This window comes from Alligator sinensis, unplaced genomic scaffold (genome assembly GCF_000455745.1).
Source record: "Alligator sinensis unplaced genomic scaffold, ASM45574v1 scaffold1_1, whole genome shotgun sequence".
Lineage (NCBI taxonomy): Eukaryota > Metazoa > Chordata > Crocodylia > Alligatoridae > Alligator > Alligator sinensis.
Genome location: NW_005842556.1, coordinates 589,772 through 609,130, shown reverse-complemented (window position 1 = coordinate 609,130; position 19,359 = coordinate 589,772). Strand labels below are relative to the sequence as shown.

The 19,359-nt window shown below is 44.8% G+C and overlaps 1 protein-coding gene across 1 annotated transcript; it reads right to left on the bottom strand.

Moving 5' to 3' along the window:
• Positions 1 to 9,439: 9,439 nt before the first annotated feature.
• On the bottom strand, positions 9,440 to 10,378 carry LOC102369235 (olfactory receptor 1009-like). Its single transcript, XM_006032210.1, has one exon. It carries the CDS (start codon positions 10,376 to 10,378, stop codon positions 9,440 to 9,442), a length of 939 nt encoding a protein of 312 aa, XP_006032272.1.
• Positions 10,379 to 19,359: the final 8,981 nt, after the last annotated feature.

The window sequence follows — 19,359 nt, the reverse complement described above, 5'->3', positions numbered from 1 at the left end:
CTTTTTCTTTTTTTCCCCCCTTTTTTAAAAATAAAGGAGTAGTGATTTAATATTCCAAAGGCAATATATAACTGGTCTCTCTTAAGCATTGATTTATGTGGCTAGTTGAAAGGTCCAGTCTACTTTTGACAAGCCCCTTAGAGCTTAATTCTTTCTTCTTAAATTAAGTTCACAACATATATTGCTGTTTATAAATATCTAATTTATCTAAATACTAAAACACAGCACTTATCTGTTTTGCCTGGGAAGTAGCAAAGAAGTGGCTGCTTATAGACATTAGTACAATTTTACCAAATCAGATGGCTGGACTATACAGACTGCAGCCCTCCTTCCGACAGTAAGCACTTATGGATATTTCAGAGCAAGGTGACACGCTGCATTCAGAAGTTACAGAATGATTTAGCCTTAGCAAATATTTCCTCCCAACCTCTTCTTGGGTGGGGATGGTTTGTCTTATGTTTCAGCACATAAAATAATATCTCTCCCTTAAATCTCTTGTAGTGTTGCATTTGTAAATCATTGCTGCTGTAAGGCTGGCTTTCAGTGGTAAGGTGTATCTATAGAAATGGGTATTTATATTTTCTATTTAAATGTCCACTCTTTTGATTAATCCTATAAACTATTGGCCTTGAGTCTATCTTTTGGCAATTAGAGTGCACAGGCTAATTGTGTGAAAAATATTTTTTCTTATATTAGTTTGAATATATTGCCTTACACTGTCAAAAGAGTTGTATTATGATTAAGTGTATTCAGAAATTGCCTATCTACTTTCCTCAGATAATATACTACTTTTGTATGTATATCACGTTCCCTGTTTTGTTTTTTTTTAAGCTCGTATCTACTGCCAGCAGTCTTCCTCCACAATTGGACAGTTCTAGAAATATAACGCAAGTGTACACACTGAAAAATAATATTTTATTTCAATTGTATTCATTTTTGGAAATTTACTTGTATTACATGAGAAGGAAGGATTTCTTAGGATGATATTTTTTTTGGACCAACTATATACATTGGATAGAGTTAGACAGACTTTTTAATATAAGAGTTTTATTGTAAACAATACAAGTAAATGATACTTCAAATTTAAAAACTGACTTTCAATTAAAAAATCGAACATTAAATCAAATTGCATTTGGCTTTTTCTCACCTCTCATTGCTGCTAATGGCAGCAAACTGTTCCCGTTTCCTACAGCCCTGAAATGGGCCCCTGCCACCACCACGGGGAGCTCTAATCTCTCCCTGGATGCTATCCCAGGGGCTGGCAGGGAGCACCAAGCCAGGAAACAATTATCTTCTGACTGGGGTTAGGGCATTTCACCCTGCTCACAGGGGGCTGCCTGGTGCTCTGGTGGGGACAATCAATTTCTATCTGTGCCCTGCTCTGCTGTCAGTTGAGATTACTTATCTCTGAAGAGACAGTCATTACAATAAGAGAGGGGTCTGAAAAATTCCTCACCTCTCAAAGAATCTGTCAGAGTGCCAGTAGAAGTATAAGCCAAGGGCAAAGTTGACCAGACATGTCCTCTCCTAGTTTAGGGATTCGTATAGGAAGGCACGAAGCTGGTTTTCTGAAGTCATGGGTGGACACAAGGGGTGGCACTGTATTCCTTTTTATTTCTTTGGTCACTTTCACGGTCATCTAAACCCAAAAAATGATGGTGTTTGGTTAATTCGCACAAACAATTAAAGTGCATAAAGAAGACTGTGTACATTGTCTGATCATGGCCTGAAACCAAGGGCCTTAGCCTGCCTGACACATCTGCTCTTTCCAGTTTTCCATCTTCCCACTTGAGCAGCTAGGCGATACAGATGTTCAGAACCTTCCAGCCATTTACCCACTTCCTGCTCCTGAAGTGGCTGGCCAGGGTCAGCATTCGGACCATCTCAGGAGATAGGGTTTGAGATCCACCCTTAGCCCTGTGCTTTCAGGGGCCCAGAGGAGCTGTGAAGAGCAGCCACAGTGACTCCATGCTGCTCCCGAATTCACATGCGGCTGCTTGGCACCACCCCCATCACTGAATCTGCCACTAAATCCAGCGCCTCAGCCACTTGGTACCCTCTCCCTCCTCACTGCCAAATCTGCTGACAGCTTCCTCACATCTCGGGGTGAGGTCCCACACAGGCTGATTTGCCCTGGACCCTGTACCCTGCATAGGTCATCTCTGATCAGCTTTGTGTCTTCCTATAACAACCCCTGGACCATAAGAAGAAGGGTCTGGGCAACAGGGTTCAATATTTATTTGGGTGACTTTGCCCTTGGCTATTGCTTCTATTGGATCTCTGTCATGTTCTCTGGCAGGACAGGATTTTTCCAGACCCATCTATGGCTTTTCATAGATCTACATCTGTGGCAGAATGCCACATCTGTCTCTCTCCAAACTCTGCTATCAGGAGGATGCCTAATCTGACAATTTGGTTACCAAGGCCTCTGCAAAGGGCAGACACCTCTGGCCTCCATTGGATTCAGGTAACCCTGAGTTGTAATCCTGAGTCAGGGAGCCAGTAGAAGTGTAGGCCAACAGGAAAGTTGCCCAAATATAAGACTGAACCCTGTTGCCCAGACATTTCCTCTCCTGGTCTAGGGATTCTAATAGGAAGGCATGAAGTGGTTTCATTAGGGGCAGGTCCTGTCAGACCAGCCTGATTGCCTTCTACGATCAGATCACAAAAGCATTGGACGCAGGTGTCGCGGTGGATGTAGTCTTTCTGGACTTCAGCAAGGCCTTTGACACTGTCTCCCATTCTCATCAAAAAACTAGGTGACCGTGGCATTGATGGCTACACAGTTAGATGGATTGCAAATTGGCTGAAGGGTCGAACTCAGAGGGTAGGGGTGGATGGGTCTTTTTTGACCTGGAGGGAAGTGGGCGGTGGAGTCCCCCAGGGCTCGGTCCTTGGGCCCGCACTGTTCAAGTTCTTTATTAGTGACTTGGACGATGGGGTAAAAAGCAGCCTGTTTAAATTTGCTGATGATACCAAGATTTGGGGTGAGGTGGGCATGCTTTTAGGGAAGGACGGGATACAGCAGGACCTGGACAGGTTACAGGGGTGGGCTAACGAAAATAGGATGGGTTTCAATAGTGACGAGTACATGGTGCTGCACTTGGGCAGTAGGAACCAGCAGCACACTTATAAGCTGGGAACTCCCTTCTTGACAGCACGGTGGCAGAAAGAGATCTTGGAGTCATTCTTGACTCCAAGATGAACATGGGCCCACAATGCGAGGTCAAAGCCAGTAGGGCTAACTGTACCTTGTCATACATCCACAGATGCATCTCAAGCAGGGCCAAGGAGGTGATCCTACCCCTCTATGCGACACTGGTCAGTCCGTAGCTGAAGTACTGTGTTCAGTTCTGGGCACCGCACTTCAGGAGGAATATGGACAGCATGAAGAGGGTCCAGAGAAGGGCCACCCACATGATCTGGGGACAGCAGGGCAGACCCTATGAAGAGAGGCTACGGGACCTTACTCACTTTCTGGTCCTGGAGTGACTGGCCAGGGTCAGCATCAGGGGCATCGGGGGTGTGTGTGTGTGTGCAGAATTAGGGCAACCACCCCTGGCCCCGTGCTTTGGGGGACCCTGTGATACCAGGCAGAGTGGCTGCAATGACTCCGTGGTGCCACCGACTTAACATCAGGCTACTTAGCACCTCGCTTGCCACTGAATCTGCAGCTGAATCTGGCACCTCTGGCAGCTCAGTACCCTCCCTGCTAGCTGCTGAATCTGCCACCGGCTTCCTCATGTCTGGGGGTGGGGCCCCTCACATGTTGATTTACCCTGGACCCCGTACCCTGCTCGTGTCATCTCTGGTCAGCTTTGCGCCTTCCTATAACAACCCCTGGACCAGAAGTAGAAGGGTCTAGGCAACAGGGTTCAATATCTTATTTGGGTGACTTTGCCCTTAGCTATTGCTTCTACTGGATTTCTGACATGTTCTCTAGCAGGACAGGAGTTCTCCAGACCCCTCTATGGCTTTTCATCGATCTACATCTGTGGCAAAATGCCATCTCTGTCTCTCCCCAAACTCTGCTATCAGGATGATGCCTAATCTGACAATTTGGTTACCATGGCCACTACAAAGGGCAGACACCTCTGGCCCCCATTGGATTCAGGTAACCCTGAGTTGTAACGTGAGCTGGATACATTCCTGAAGGAGAGGAAAACCTGGTCCTTCTGCCTTTGTGACTGGCCTAGCACACCTGGGTGGAGGCTTAAACTCCCTATTGTTCTAAGTAATGTCATCATGCATGGGAGGGGGCTAGAGACCATGCCAATTTACCAAGGAACCAGTGATGCATTTCAAATTTGTTGGCTTGCATCCAACAGTTGCTGTCCTTCATTGGATCAGGTAAATGAGGTCATAAGAGCTATATAAGTTAAGGACTGCCCGGGAGGTGGGGCAGCAGCCATGGTGAGAACTCTGAGAGAAGCTGGACCTACTGAAACTCGCACTCTCTTTCTTGAAACTCATGGTTAATGAACTGCTTCCTCCAGAGGGAATCTCCACCTGCCTCTGGATGGTATTTGTGAGTAAGCTACTTGAGATCTAACTAGATATATAGCTTGCAGTAACACCGATGTGTAATCAAGGGCTACCATGCCACTGTTTGCTCTATGGGATTTCTCTGATATTGCTCTATCCTGTACCCTATTCCAAACCTACTCCTTGTAACTGATAAAGTTTTCCTTTGCACCTAACATGGCATACTCATTGGGAGAGGGTCGAGAATATGCCTTGGGGTCACCTTGTTTCGGCTGATTAAGGGAGATCACTATTTGTGCTTCAGACTGAGGGAAGCACTTCAAGTTCTTGTAGTGGGCCAAGAACTCTCAAGGACTGCTAGACCTATGTTTCCCAGAGGGCAGAGGTCCAAGATCTGTCCAGACTCTGAGTGGTGGTGCAGTTACCCCCAGGCTTGCGGGTGTGCTCCAGGAAGGGGTTCGGCCAAGCATGAGGTGCCCCCAGGGAGGCACTTGGAGACTGGAAGGTGGCTGGGCACAGTGAGGTAGGGGGCTTAACACAGGAGCTCCCTGTACTGGTCTACCACAATATCTGTATAACATCTATGCTATGTTAGGTGCTAAAAACATTGTGCTTTGAAGTCAGAGAGTTGCAGATTCCAGCCTTCTCTGGGAAAGGGGCATTGGATCCAAGTTTTCTAGTATTCTGGGTAATTGCCCTATTCATTCAACTGTTAGGGCTAAAATAAAGGAAGACTCCTCATTCCAAGCCATGCCCAACCAATGTATAGCTGTACTGTGCATGTTCAGTCTTCATGTGCAAGCTTATAAATCTATAGCACAAAGCTAGGGCCAATGCCAGGTAGGTGGCTAGAAAGCTACCATTTTGATGTAAAAAGGGAAATAGAAGTCTACCCAAAGGGCTCAGATATATAATCAACAGCATGTTCTACTAGAACTGGAATAGATAAAAAATTGACACTGGCACAAGGACGAATCTCACTGAGAATTGGGGGATGCAATAGCCTAAGATTGTTTGCCTTCCATCTTGGCCCTGTAGATATCCTAGGTCAGTGCTGTGTTAACTCCCTGCTGTGGAATCTCATGATTATCATGACAATCAGGACTGACTCCCTTCACAACCACATCTTTTTTTTCCTCTGGCCAGTATTCTTTTTTAGCTGCCCTTATCACCCCATAATATATTAACAAATGCCTTTTGTGGATAGTCTATGCATTAAGACTTATAAACTAGTTTTAAGCACCCTTTAACCATCTTAAAGTTATGCCACTCCAGGACAGGTTTATCTCTGATGTGCACTACCCAGCTTGAGTTCCATTAATGTATCACCACTCCCCAGAGATAAGTTACCTAAGCTTTTTGTCCTCTAGTGTTGCCCTGTGGGGTCAGGCCAACTCTCAGGATCTCAATATTGCACTATTAGACAGAAGGGTGTGATGCAATTGCACATATACAAACACACAAATCAAGTAGGTTCATACACACACACACACTACCAACTCAGGCACATACACATCGAAGCTAGCCTAGGCACATGCATAACTATCACCAATTCAAGCCCATACACTATACACCCCAAAAGTTAGACACAGATCACTAATTTGTATATCATGCACACAATGATATTGTATATATATGCACACACACACCAGATCACACACATAAAACCCACCTACACAGACACACAGATAAGTTCCTATGTGTGTTCTTGAGGTACCTAGGATACTTGGAGGAAGGTTAAGGTGAAAGAGAGAGAGTTAAAGTGTAGGGAGTGAAAGTTGCCAGAACCAAGATTAGAACCAGTGCACTACAGAAAAGCTGGCTGAGGAACTATGGCTTGGATTTACTTAAGGTAGACTGGGGCTAGAAGCTGAGGCAGACAGCTGAGATATTGGGGTGGGTGGGGCAGATAATTGGTGGCAAGGAGGAGACAGCCAGGAAAGAAACTGAGGCAGAAACCTGGTTGCTTAAGGGAAAAGGCAGTGGGGATAAGACAGTGTCAAAAAATGGGGTTTGGAGGCAGAGAGGAGCTCAGGACAGGTGTTGGAGGTGGCAGTGAGCCACGGGAGGGAGAAATGAGACAGAGATTGGAGCAGGGCTGAACCATAGTAAAGCAAAACCGAACTCAGGGGTCCAAATAACAGGTTTATTAAACAGACAACATGCTACACAGCCCCATGAAGTTATTGGTTCACACACACACACACACACACAGACAACAGGAGAAAGAGACTCAGTGGAAGGGTTGGAGTCCAGGTAGGGAAGAGAAGCAGAGTCCAAGTCCTTGGTTGAAGAGCGGGTGATAGCTACACATCCAGACTGGAAAGGGGTCTTTGTCCAGTAGGTGTTTTCCAGAGGGGGGTCGCTGGCAGGACCTCTGGGTAGGTAGGTGGTCTGGCATGGTGCTGGTGCAGATGGAGAGGGCGTCCCAAAGAGTCAGTCTTCACTACCCCTTTTTATGGGGCAGAATACCTCTGATCTCCTATAGGGAGGGCCTTCCAGGCAATGTCAGTTCTGTCCCAGAGGGCTCCAGGTGTTCTTACTGAGCATGTGCAGCCTTGGCACAATGGTGGGTTGCCTCATCTTTTGTTTCTTGAATGGTGATTGGTGGTTCTAAGGGCTGGGTTGTTGGTCCAGGTATTGGTGGTGTTTGCCTGGTCAGAGGTGGGTGTTGCATCCCCTAGGGCAAACCCCTAAACTCAACCACCTTGGCTAAGGCACTTTCTTGGATGTGGAGGACAGCCATTATGCCAAAACCACTTTATGTGCTTCAAAGCCAGGAGGACAGATCCACCACAACTCTCCCCAGTCAAAAGCAGGAGACAGTCAGTGAGGATACCTATACATGTGCTCCAGGGTGGAAGGATGGCATTTTAATTAGAGCATTTCTGAGAGCTGCTCTAATTAAAGTGCCCACAGCGTCATGTGTATTCAGCATCCAGCACTTCAAAATGGTGGCAGGGGTGCTTTATCTAAAGATCATTTGATGAGGTTTGGTTAAATCACCCCACCACCATTTTCAAAATTGGGAACACTGAACACACATGACGTGGGGGCTGCTGGGGTGTGCTAATTAGCACGCTACAGCAGACTCAATCGAGTCTGCTCCCACACATGCTGTGAAGAAATTCCCCTTTTACATATGCCTCCCTGCTCTGAGTCTGCCCAGCCCCTCTGTTTTCAAACTCTGGCTGCTGGATCCACCTGGTCAAGCTAAGTGACTAAGTTCTAAAAAATCCATAGGGAATGGGGAGCTCGCTCTTCCTTTGTCCTGAGTTTCTCCCTTAACAACCTGTGTGACCCTAATCACTCTACCTGGGGGATGCTGACAACTTTTTAAAGGATTGGGCTACTTTGGGTCATCTGGTCTGGCGGGCTTCCTCCGGCAGTCGTCTTGGGACAGACTGTCAGGCAGGTACCTCAGGCTGCTGTCTGCATAAATCATTGAGTATGACTGAAGATTAGTTAGAAAGCTAGCTATAAGTTAATTAGATGTGTATGAAAAGAATCACTGAACTCTATATTTGATGAAAGGCTCAACATATTATGTTTTGTTGAAGGCATTTTTTTCTAATACTCTTCTATCTTGTAGTCTTTCCCCGTTCTCCTTCTCTCTGATTCATAAAATCAAAAGATACCTGCATGCAGTGTTCTGGCTGTGAATTCCAGAGGCGAGAGGGGTCACACAGCCTTTATAGCTCTCTGTGCTCAGCTAGCTAAGGCGGGCATGGCTTTTTACTGTCCACCAGTAGAGGAGGCTACTTTTGAATACTTCAGACCAACAGAAGAACCCCAAAATACCAAAGTGGGGCTAAGCACCCCAAAAGTCTGCAGGGTCTGTGTACCCCAGGATGCTAGAGCCCTAACTGAGACCAGAGCCCGGGTGGTGGCAGCAATTACCTCAGGTTTGCGGGTGTGCTCCAGGAAGAGGGTCAGCCAGATGTACACATCCCAGGGGAGACACCCAAAGAGTGGTTTTGGTTGGGCAGAGTGAGGTGGATGGCTAAGGGTAGTAGCGCCTCCTCCTGGCCTGCCACACATGCTAATTAGCATGCACTTGAGCAGAGGTCTATCATGTCTATAGGTGCCCTGGTTAAATTTCTTTAGGCTTTCCTATTTCTACTTTTACTTAGAGGACATTACAGCCTTCAGAGGAGCTTGAACCATCACATCACAGAACATTTTGGTGCACTGCACTAGGACAGAACCAGTCTCTGTGCTCTGGAAAGTGCAATTCCTGGATTTCAAATTGGAATGGAAGATAGGGAGGAGCCTGGGACATGGTCAGGGATAAAGAAATTTTGACCCTTCTTGAATGAGACTTCTGTAAAATCCACACAATCCCCTATTCCACCAGTGTAATGGCAGGAGAGAGTTACGGAATATCAGGACCAGGTTGTCTGGTGTGTGAGAACTTGTTGTATTTCTTCAACAATTCCCCTTAAACAAATTCTTCAAATATTCTTAGTTGTAACAACTTTATTAATATACCTTTCCTTCTGCATTCACCATTTTTTTCAGCGCTTGGGTGAAATGCTCACAGGACCCACTTTCCAGAGCCTATATCCATAATCCCTTTTGTGAGAAGTGAAGTTTTTGTGAGATCAGATGGAGGACTCCTTGGTGAGAAGTTCCCTATCCAAACAGTCCCTCTGAGCACTACTGTGATAAGAGCCATCTGTAATGGGATTTTTCCCCCCCTAATAAACAATGAAAGTTAGCCTGAGTGGGAGATGGCCACCTCTGGGCCCGGCCCCATGGAGGAAGAGAAGAGAACAAATGATAACAACTTTGTACCACTGTTATTCTGAAGCCAGAGACCTAGTCTTGTAAACAAGCTCCCCGCCCTCTGAGACAGCTAGGGTCTCTACAGTAGTTTTAGCATTTCAACTCTACATGCAAGGCATGTGCATACTTTTGCATGTACTGAAGTGAAGCTGTGCTAATAATTGTTTTAATGAATAAACATAATTTTTTCTGCTGTTCTCCTCAGAGCCTCCTTAACATCCTTGTTCCTCAGGCTATAGATCAGGGGGTTCAGCATGGGGATCACCACTGTGTAGAAGACAGAGACTACTTTATCTGTATTCAATGAGTAGCTGGAGCTCGGTCGTAAGTACATGAAGATCGTAGTCCCATATAACAAGGTAACAGCTGTCAGATGGGAGGCACAGGTGGAGAAGGCTTTGTGCCTGCCCTCAGAAGAGTGCATCCTCAGGATTGTGAGAAAGATGAACATGTAAGAGATGAGGATGGTGAAGATGGTACTGAGCTCAATTACTCCCGCTAAGGCAAAGAGAATCATCTCATTGATGTAGATGTTGGAGCAAGACAGAGACAGGAGTGGGGGAACATCACAGAAGAAGTGATTGATGATATTGGAATTACAGAAGGGCATCCTGACAATGAAAGTCATTTGTATAACAGAATTCACAATGCCACCTATATATGACCCTGCAACCAGCTGTATACACAGTCTCTTAGTCACAACAGCTGTATAGAGTAGTGGGTTACAGATGGCCATGTATCTGTCATAGGCCATTGCAGCCAGCAGGAAGCACTCAGCTGTCACAAAGACAATGTAGAAGAATGCTTGCCCTGTGCAGCCAGCAAAAGAAATGGTTCTCTTTTCAGCCACAAAATTCACCAGTGTTCTGGGAACAATGACAGAGGAGAAGCAGATATCAACCACAGACAGACTGTTAAGGAAAAAATACATGGAAGTGTGGAGTTGGGGATCACTATGGATTACTATGATTATCCCAATGTTGCCCACCAGAGTGACTGTGTACATCAGGAGGAAAATGACAAAGAGAATGACTTTCATATCTGGCCGCTCCGTAAGCCCCATCAGAATGAACTCAGTCACCATGGTGTAATTTCTATCTGCCATGTAGTCAGCATCTCACATCTGCTGAAATGAAAAACAGCATTAGAAATCTAAGGGATAGAAAACAGAGGGTGTTTATCTACCTCCCTAAAATACCTGGGGTATGCCTATTCACCTGGAGTGTGTGGGACCTGGGTCTTCTTACCCCATTCATGACAAGGAATATTAATATTTAACCCAAGGAACCTATTACTGATCAAAATTAATACGCAGAAGAACTTAACAGGGCTCAAAAAATGTATACAGATAATAGGAACATTTGAAGTAATAATAGGTGTGAAACAACTTATAAAACAAGCTGCAAGTGCTTCTTTAACTTGTTGAAGCCTTTGGGTAGAGGCAATATCCTTTATTAGACCAACTAAATAGTTGCAAAAACATTGTTATCTGCAAGCTTTCAAACACATGTCCTTCCTCAAGGTGGGGGAGAAAGAAAGAAAAACAAAGAAATTAAAAATGGTGAGAGATATAAAAGATGGTCAGAAATCCCTCAAGTACGAAAAAAGCCAGTCTTTAGAAAACTGTTCTGCCAGAACACAAATTTAGAAGGGGTGCAAGGAACAAAAGCAGGTTGTTTACCTGCAGCTTTCAGATGTCAGACAGATTTGGGGCAGGGAAGGAGCATAATAAAATCAACGTTCAAAATTAATCCTGGTTGTTGAAATTGGCTTTTTTCTTCTTCTTTACCTTGTGAAGTTTCCATGTAAAATGGCAAAATGTGCTAACTTCCATATTTCAAGGATAATGATTTCTATATGATCTTACTACAATGACCCCTTAGATCGATTAGAGACAATTGCTGGGAAAAGGTGTATGTGTGGCTCCCATGGCAGTGGTACCTGACAGCCTCAGGTAAGGTAATATGGTTTCCTTAATGAAGTTATGACTCTGAGGATGTTCCTCATGCTCCTCAAATCCTTGCCAGCCTGGGTTATGACCCAGTGAAATTAGAACAAGTCATTCATTGCTTGTCATCAGTTCCACATTGACCATACAGGTAATTCCCACTTAGCGCTCTTAATTGGTTCCAGAAAAAACAAACGTTAAGCGGAATTGCATTAAGCGAAACCCATTTTGCCAGAGGAATTAATGTTAATAAATATAATTGGTTCCCAGGATGCCGCTGCTGCCTACCCAGGCCCGGGCCACGCAGGCAGTGCTGTTGGTTCTGTCTATGCTGGGTGGTCAGTGAGGGGGGTCACACCCACAGCCACGGTCACTGCAGGCTGGGTCCCCCTTCTCCCTGCTGGCGCAGCCTACCCTGGCTCCATAGAGCCCGTGTCAGCCAAGGTCCCATGCTCCTGCTGCCTCGCCCTGGACCCCCACGAGCCCTGGCCCTGGGGCACCAGCATCAGCCCTGGGGCACCGACACAGGCCTTGTTCTCATGCCTGCCTGCCACTTGTTGCCACTTGCCTCCCCACCTGCCATTGCCATTTCCCCACCCACCACCACTGCTTCTCCCCACCCCGGCCATTCAGTGTGGGAATCAGGTATGCTAAGCGAAACCGCATTAAGTGGGTTTGCCTGTATTTGGAGAGTGATGTCAAACCTCAAGGAGTTTTCTCATTTACTTCAACTGCGGACTGGACTTGGTTGACCCTTTCCCAGATCCCTTAAATCACATATTAAAAATAAATGCTCAGAGAACATGTGTTCTGAGACTCATTCCTACCATCTTTCCCAGAGAAAAAAAACTGTAGGTGTTTGAAAAGGGAAAAACACATGCTTTAATCCTAAGGATAAAAGCTTCAAGTATTAAACATACTTGGACTTGTCTTCAAAGGACCAGGCATTCAAAACAGTCTCTCATTCTGCAAGCAGCCTCCCTGATGTCAGCAGAGCTACTTATGGAGAAATGTGTGCTAGGAACAAATAAGGGCAGCTAGATCTCATTCCTGCCTCTCTCTCTCTATACTAAGTCTGAAAGGTTTATATATTTATACTAAGGTTTAATTTATGAAAACTTTACAAAAGATAAATAACTATTTAACAATCTTATAGAGTCTGGTACATCAATACAGGATGGCTTATATCCCATTTTTAACAACTGGATGGATGCTCTTGTAAGCCTCTATCACACAAACTACTAATGTTTGCAACAGGCTTGTCATACTGATTAATCATTCAGTGATTCTTTGTAAAGTATTGCCAAATGGAACCTCAAAACTAAATATGTTTTGCAGAAGCATTGTATTTGAACATCAGCAGCTAAGGATAACTGAGTTGACTGCAGCTGTTTCTCTGAAAATGCACCTGTAATGGTTGCAGCATTCCCGTTTCCTCAAAAGCACGTTTCCAGAATATATTTACATCTTTCAGTACACAAAGGGATTTGAACCTGTGCTATTCACCTCACAACTGAATTGTCTATCCATAAGATGCAGAGTTGTCTAAGCATCTAGTTGAAGTTGTTTCACTCTGTGGGCATATCTACACATGTGGTTTAGTGCAGAATAGACTGCATAGTTTTTCTGTAAAGCATCACCATCTACATGCATACCCAAATTAGGATGCAGTAAACTAATTAACTTTGCCATAACATAGTGCTGCTGGGGACAGGACTGTTTTACAGTGGAGTAATTAACTGAGTTGAAGTGTGCATGTGGACACTGGTTGGGGGCATAAATTGCCCCCGGTCAGCCCAGCCAGCTGGGTACCTGTCCCACATCTGCTTCAATTGCTGATGTCTCAGGCACACATGTAGATGCTATGCCCAGGAGCAATTTACTCTGGCCTGAGCTGTTCTGGAGTGTATTGCTTCACATTAATTGCACTTGTAAGTGCACCCAAGGTGGATACATTTCATGTTCACTGGACCATCAAAAACAACATAGTAGGTATAACCCCATAGCTCAGTGGTTAGGCAATTTGTGAGTGATAAGCAAGACATACTTGCCAGGTCATGACTTTATTTGGTATAAAATATTTAGTGGAACAGCGGCAGGATGGGGGAGTGAAAAGCTCGCTGGCCAGGTTCGCAGATGACACCAAGTTATGGGACAGTGTGGTCATGTCAGAAGATAGGTTGCAGATAAAGGTGGACCTGGATAGGCTTTAGAGTTGGGCAGACTAAAACCAGATGAAGTTTAACACTTACAAGTGTAAGGTGCTCCAACCCATTCTTGAACATCTCCAATGACTAAGAGTCCACAAATACCCTAGGAAGTCTCTTCCACTACCTCACTATTTTTACAGTGAAAAAGTTTTTCCTGATATTCAGTCTAAACCCACTTTGCTGAAACTTCAAAGCACCAGTCTACATGCTACTCTCTGCAGCAAATGAGAAAAGGTGCTTTCCCTCTTTTTTGTGGCAGCCCTTCATGTATTTGAAGACTGCTAGCATGTCCCCTCTTAAGTACCTTTTCTGGAAGCTGAACACGCCTGGCTCCTTCAGCCTCTCCTCATACAATTTGCATTCCAAGCTCTGTTATCATTGTTGTCATATGCCTCTGAACCATCCCTTAACTCAGTCAGATCAGGATGGAAGATTTTGCAGAATTTTAAAGGAGAAAACACACATACAAAAATGTCATCCTGCCTGCACATCTTTTCTTATCTGTTATTAGTCACCTCTAAATCAAGTTGGAAACCACGGAACATTTTGATCTGATCTAAGTCCCAAACACAGTGACCAGGACACACTTTGTAAATAGCAGTAATTGACTACTGTTGTTATCATTAAAGCTATCCTAAACCTGCTTTGTATGCCCAGTAACAAGAAATCTCTTACCTACCTGAATCATGCTATCTCCATGAAAACTCACAGCTACTGTAGAAGTAAAGCAGAGTTATTGCTCATTTAATTATTGTTGAAATTTGCTTCCCAGGCAAAAAATCCTCATCCCCTATGTTTTTGCCAATGAAATTGAAGACTCACCTTAGTAACTGCAACCCAAATGATTGTCTGAAGGTATGGGGTATCAGATCATTAAGAATTTAACCTGCAAGGATCTCATTGCTTCTGGTCAGAACATGCAACATGCAGAATGTTTCTGTGAACTTACTAGGAGGTAGAGACATAACATCATGCAATTATATAAACACCAGAGCTGGAAAAACACATTTAAGTTTTCTAAGGTGGCCTCTGGGAGGAATGTTCCCTAAGGGGCATTGTCTAGTGAAGTTGGTCTCAAAGTTTTCAATATTGTGGAATACAAGCTAATAGACTATCATAAACAAAGCCCCTCATGCATAATTCAGCTCCCTCTCATTAGTTTTGAAAAAGAAATTATACTGTAACCATATAAACTATATATGGAGAATTACATATGAAAAGATTGGCCTTGAACCTGTCATTAAAGCTTAATTTTTTTTTTTAATTGAGCAAGGTGGGATTCAAACTCTTAGCTATATAGGAAAGACATTTATCATTTCTGACGACTGTTATTCCTCCATCTTAACTGCCAAACAGTTGGTAGGCTTGTTATCAGAAAATAAAGCCATTTCCTTTGCTGTATGTGTAACACAATTTTATACTTCCATTGGCTTTAGGTCTGTTGAGTATTACCTGCTGGCTGTGAAGGCCTATGACCACTGTGGTACATCCACCCATGCAAGCATACACTCTTGCAGCAGCTCAAATAGAAGTGCTCGAATTCAAGCGGGGGCTCGGGGGGGCAGAGGGGGGCTGGAGCTGGGTGGGGCAGCCATCAGGGGGGTTCAGGGGGCAGGTGGGGGATGAGGCCAGGTGGGCCAGCCATCTGAGGGCTGGGGGTAGCTAGAGGGGCCATCCAGGGTCCCCCCATGGTCTCCTCCCCCCACTTCTCCAGGCCCACCCACCCCTTAGTTACCAAGAAGAGCCCGGGTCCAGCTCCCTGAAGCTGGCATGCTGTCTGCCCCACATTGGCAGGCAGCGTGCTTCAGCAACTGGGTGAAGGCCAACCATAGAGATGCTCTGGCTGGCTATCAGAGCATCTCTATGGAGGACCCAGCCTCTGGTTGCCTTGTCCTGCTTTTTTCCTCTGTGTTTTTTTTTTTTACCCCTGGATATGTAGGGGTCTAATTTTGCCCCAGCATTTCAAATTTGCAGCATGGGGAACATTTTTTTTTTCATTCCCACATGTGCCTCTTGCAGCATCTCAAAGGGCTTTTCTCCACTGCAAGAGGCATGTGTATAATCTACATGTTCTGTGTAGCTATCTGTAACCTATTGCTTTACATCATTGTCATGTCAAAAAGACTCGGTATCCAGCTACTCTTAGCTCCCTATATCATCAGCTTTTTTTGTGTGCTGATCTACATGGATTATATGTATGGGGGATCTTTTTGTGGCTCCAATCAAATCAATCACTTTGTCTATGATATCACCCGATTATTGAAACTCTTGCTCTGGCACCAGCAGAAATAAGGTGATCTTTGCCTTCGTTAGCCTAAATGGACTTGGAACCAGCATAATAATTTTAATTTCCTTTATCTACAACCTTTCCACTATCATGAGGATGTGCTCAGCACACAGAAGGTCCAAAGACTTCAACATATGTACTTCCCACATAATGGTTGTTTCTTTATTCTATTAACCAGTTTCCTGTCCAGCCACCATGGCCAAGAAAAAAAGTAACATTAGTGTTCTACACAGAGGTGATCTCATGCTGAGCACCTGATTTGCAGTCTGAGGAAAAGGAAGGTGAATGATGCCAACATCAACATTGAAGGTTACACTGTGTTCTGGAAGGTCAGGTTTAGGAGAAAACATGTGCTTTTGTTCCTGGTTCAGGAGGAAGAAGAGAGCAGAAAAGAATGCATTTGAGTGAAGATAAAAGGTGAAATACACAGAACCATTATAATGGTGAAGATGTATTATAAGCCATAAAGTCAGGAAAAGGAGGTGGATGAGCACTTTTCTATGAGGTGGCCAAATTATCCCAAAGCTACAAGATGGTACCAATGGGGAACATCAGTTTTCCAGACATCTGCTGGAAGAACAATTCAGCCAAACATAAAACGTTGAGCTGATTCCTAACTTGTGTGGAGGGAAATTCTATGTTCCAGAAGGCTGAGGATACAACCAGGGGATCATCTGTCTTGGATATTGCCCTGACCAATAGTGAAGAAGTGGTAGATGATGTCTTCTTTTTCTTCTTCTTTTATGTCCTTCTCATCAACTACAAGATGATGACAAGGTATTTAGCAGTATTTAGCAGATTTGTTGGAATCTGACAGGTGCCACAACATAAATGGTAGAGGATGTGAAGATGACAGGAAATTTGGGGGGAAGTGATCACAATGTAAAAGGATACCAGATACTGAAAGGGGAAAGCATGAGATTAGTAAAATTAGGATGCAATTACAAATATGACTTTTGCCAGGTGGCATATGTAACATTAGTACGAGCAACAGCATTTATTTTCACATAAACATGAGGACCAATTTTATAACAACATTTAAGGATTATATTGAGCAATATTAGTCCTATGATTAAACCTATTACTACTGCAAACAATGGAAAGGGAGAACCTTTAGTGACAGTATACATTTGTACAGTACAGGCTACTTCATACCACTTGCACAGTGCGGGAATGTTAGTAGCACACTTAATAATTTGCCCTCCATCTTGGGCTATGAGGGCAAGTTGTTTACATTTCCGGGCATCGTTAAACATTCCACCCTTTTAGTTGGGGCATGTCTACATCTTGAACCCAGGATTTTGGAAGAGTTAGGTTAAGGGTGAAACTTTCTAGTTGGGTTTTTGGCCACATTACAGTAGCTTCTTGGCCTTGGACATTTAAAGTAGCTGATGCTCCTTGAAAATCTTGAGCTTCTGCACAGCAGCTGGTGCAGGAGGTCCAAAATGTATCATTGGGATAGTACAAGTGGCCAGAACCTTCCCAACAAACTCTCTGAGCTAGGGTAATATAGGGAGTCGCTGGTAGGGTCATTATACAAACCATGTTGGGGGGTACTATTGGGTCACACCCTTCATAAAGTTTCCAAGCCTATCAGAATGGCATTTACAGGGTATACCGGGGATTGAGTTAAATACTTGGGGCCTTCTGTGGTTATAATTTCCCAAAGGGATGATGTAATTCCCAGTCCTGCATACATCCTCCCCCAAGTCCTGTTATTAAAAGGTGGGCAGTGGACCATGTGCCATTTGCTACCCCATGTATGACAAAAAAGCATTTTGTCTTTCTACACCCCTTCCATCTTGTGCTTCATGTGTCTCGGTAAACTAACCATTAGGTTAAAACTGGGGGTAGTCCATGGTGCTTTAAGTCAGCAGGCCATTCTTTGTGTCTGAGATCTCTCATCACCTGGGAGAAGTGAAAGTTAAGTGAAAGCTGCACTTGGGCGCGCACAGTGCTCCAAATTTGATTAGCATCGGCTTGAAAGGCTGCATGCATTAAAAGGTAACTTATTTGTGCTGCTTCTCGGCCAATGGTTGCTACTAACTCATCAGTGTATTCTAGGGCCATGTTATCAATTATACCCCCTTTAGTGAGAACACCTATGGCTTGTCATATATCCATGATTCCTTGGGTGTTTTTCTGAGATTTATCTATGTTCCAAACTCCCATGGCTGAATTAAGCCTGCTGCACACATGGTCTAGGATACCTCTTTTCTTTGGGGCGATTGGAGGCTGTTGGGCTGTGGGTTGGAAAACAGTTGGCCAAGCCCAGTGCAACATAATCTCTGCCAACCGGCCGGCAGAGCAGTTGGGGAATGCTGTTCTGATAAACCATTGCTCAGGGTTAAAGGTGATATGGGCATTAAACAAGGAGGCATTAAGGAGAACTGGAGCTCTGGTTTGGGACCTCCACCATGGGGTGACATTAGACAGCGAGGTAGCGCATACACCTGTGGTGGCTCCTTTTGGATTAGCAACATGCATCCCCACTTAATGCAAAAAATGGACAGGGGTTCTCCCATTTGGGTGCTTAACCATTTCCGTTTTTGTCTTTGGGATTGGTAAACTTCCCAATGGGGTTGGCCTATCCGCTGGAGTGAATTTCCATCTGTGTACTTGAACACACACTGTCCAGGTACGACTATGGCATGGGTATCTTGCAAAAATGATTCTGGCACGGTGCCCCCCATGGGCTCGGCCAGTTGTTTTGGGTTGACCAGGGTTGTGCCCTGAAGACTTTCCCAGACTGTTTGGCAATATGCAGCTATGGTATATTCAATTCTGTGACTGTGCCCCCCTTCATCCATATGGCGGAACCACAAAGTACCCGGAACATGGGACGCATTGGCTTCCCATTCCACGGGCCACCACTTGACAGCATAAAAGTCATTTTTAAACCACCATAGTACCCTGCTATACCTGGAGGACTGGTGTATGTGGAGCTGTATACCATTGTGCCAAAGTATCATCGGGCAGGGGAATCTCTGGACTATCGTTTTCCATGGAGGTGGGGTTGGAGGTTTTCGTCGCCTCTTTGGGCTCTGGGTGGTTGTAAAATTTTGAGCTGCAGGTGGGGTTGTGGCAGTGGTCACATCGAGACCCAGGGTGGACAGTGTACCTGCAGGCAGAATGTAACAGCACCAGGGCCATTGGAAAAAAACACAACAATCTCCCCGTCCCACACTCATTTTTTCCAATCCTGGCATACGGGAGGAAACCAAGCAACCACCCTGTCCCACAGTACTGTCAGAACCCATTGTTCATATGCCTATAGTACAGTGGGAGAATTCCATAGTTTGATACAGAAGGCACAGTCTGTCAATCATTTTGTAAGTAGGTCATGTAAGTAGGTCACGAGTGGAAAACTCCAGAGCCCAGTGACTATATATTAACGACCTAGAAAAGTTCCCGCCAATCTTATGTAAATTCATACCCCACTATTGGACTGTTCTAAATTATTCCTACCTGGCGGCCAGTGATTGGCTTGCTAGCCGTATAAGAGGTTGAAACAGTTTCCGCCCAAGTTGGAGAACTCCACACACACCTCGTGGAGAACTCTGAGTACACTGTGGAGCCTGGCAAACTCCACGTGTATTTCAGAGCGAACTTAGCGGCCTGATCAACCACTAAGGACTCCC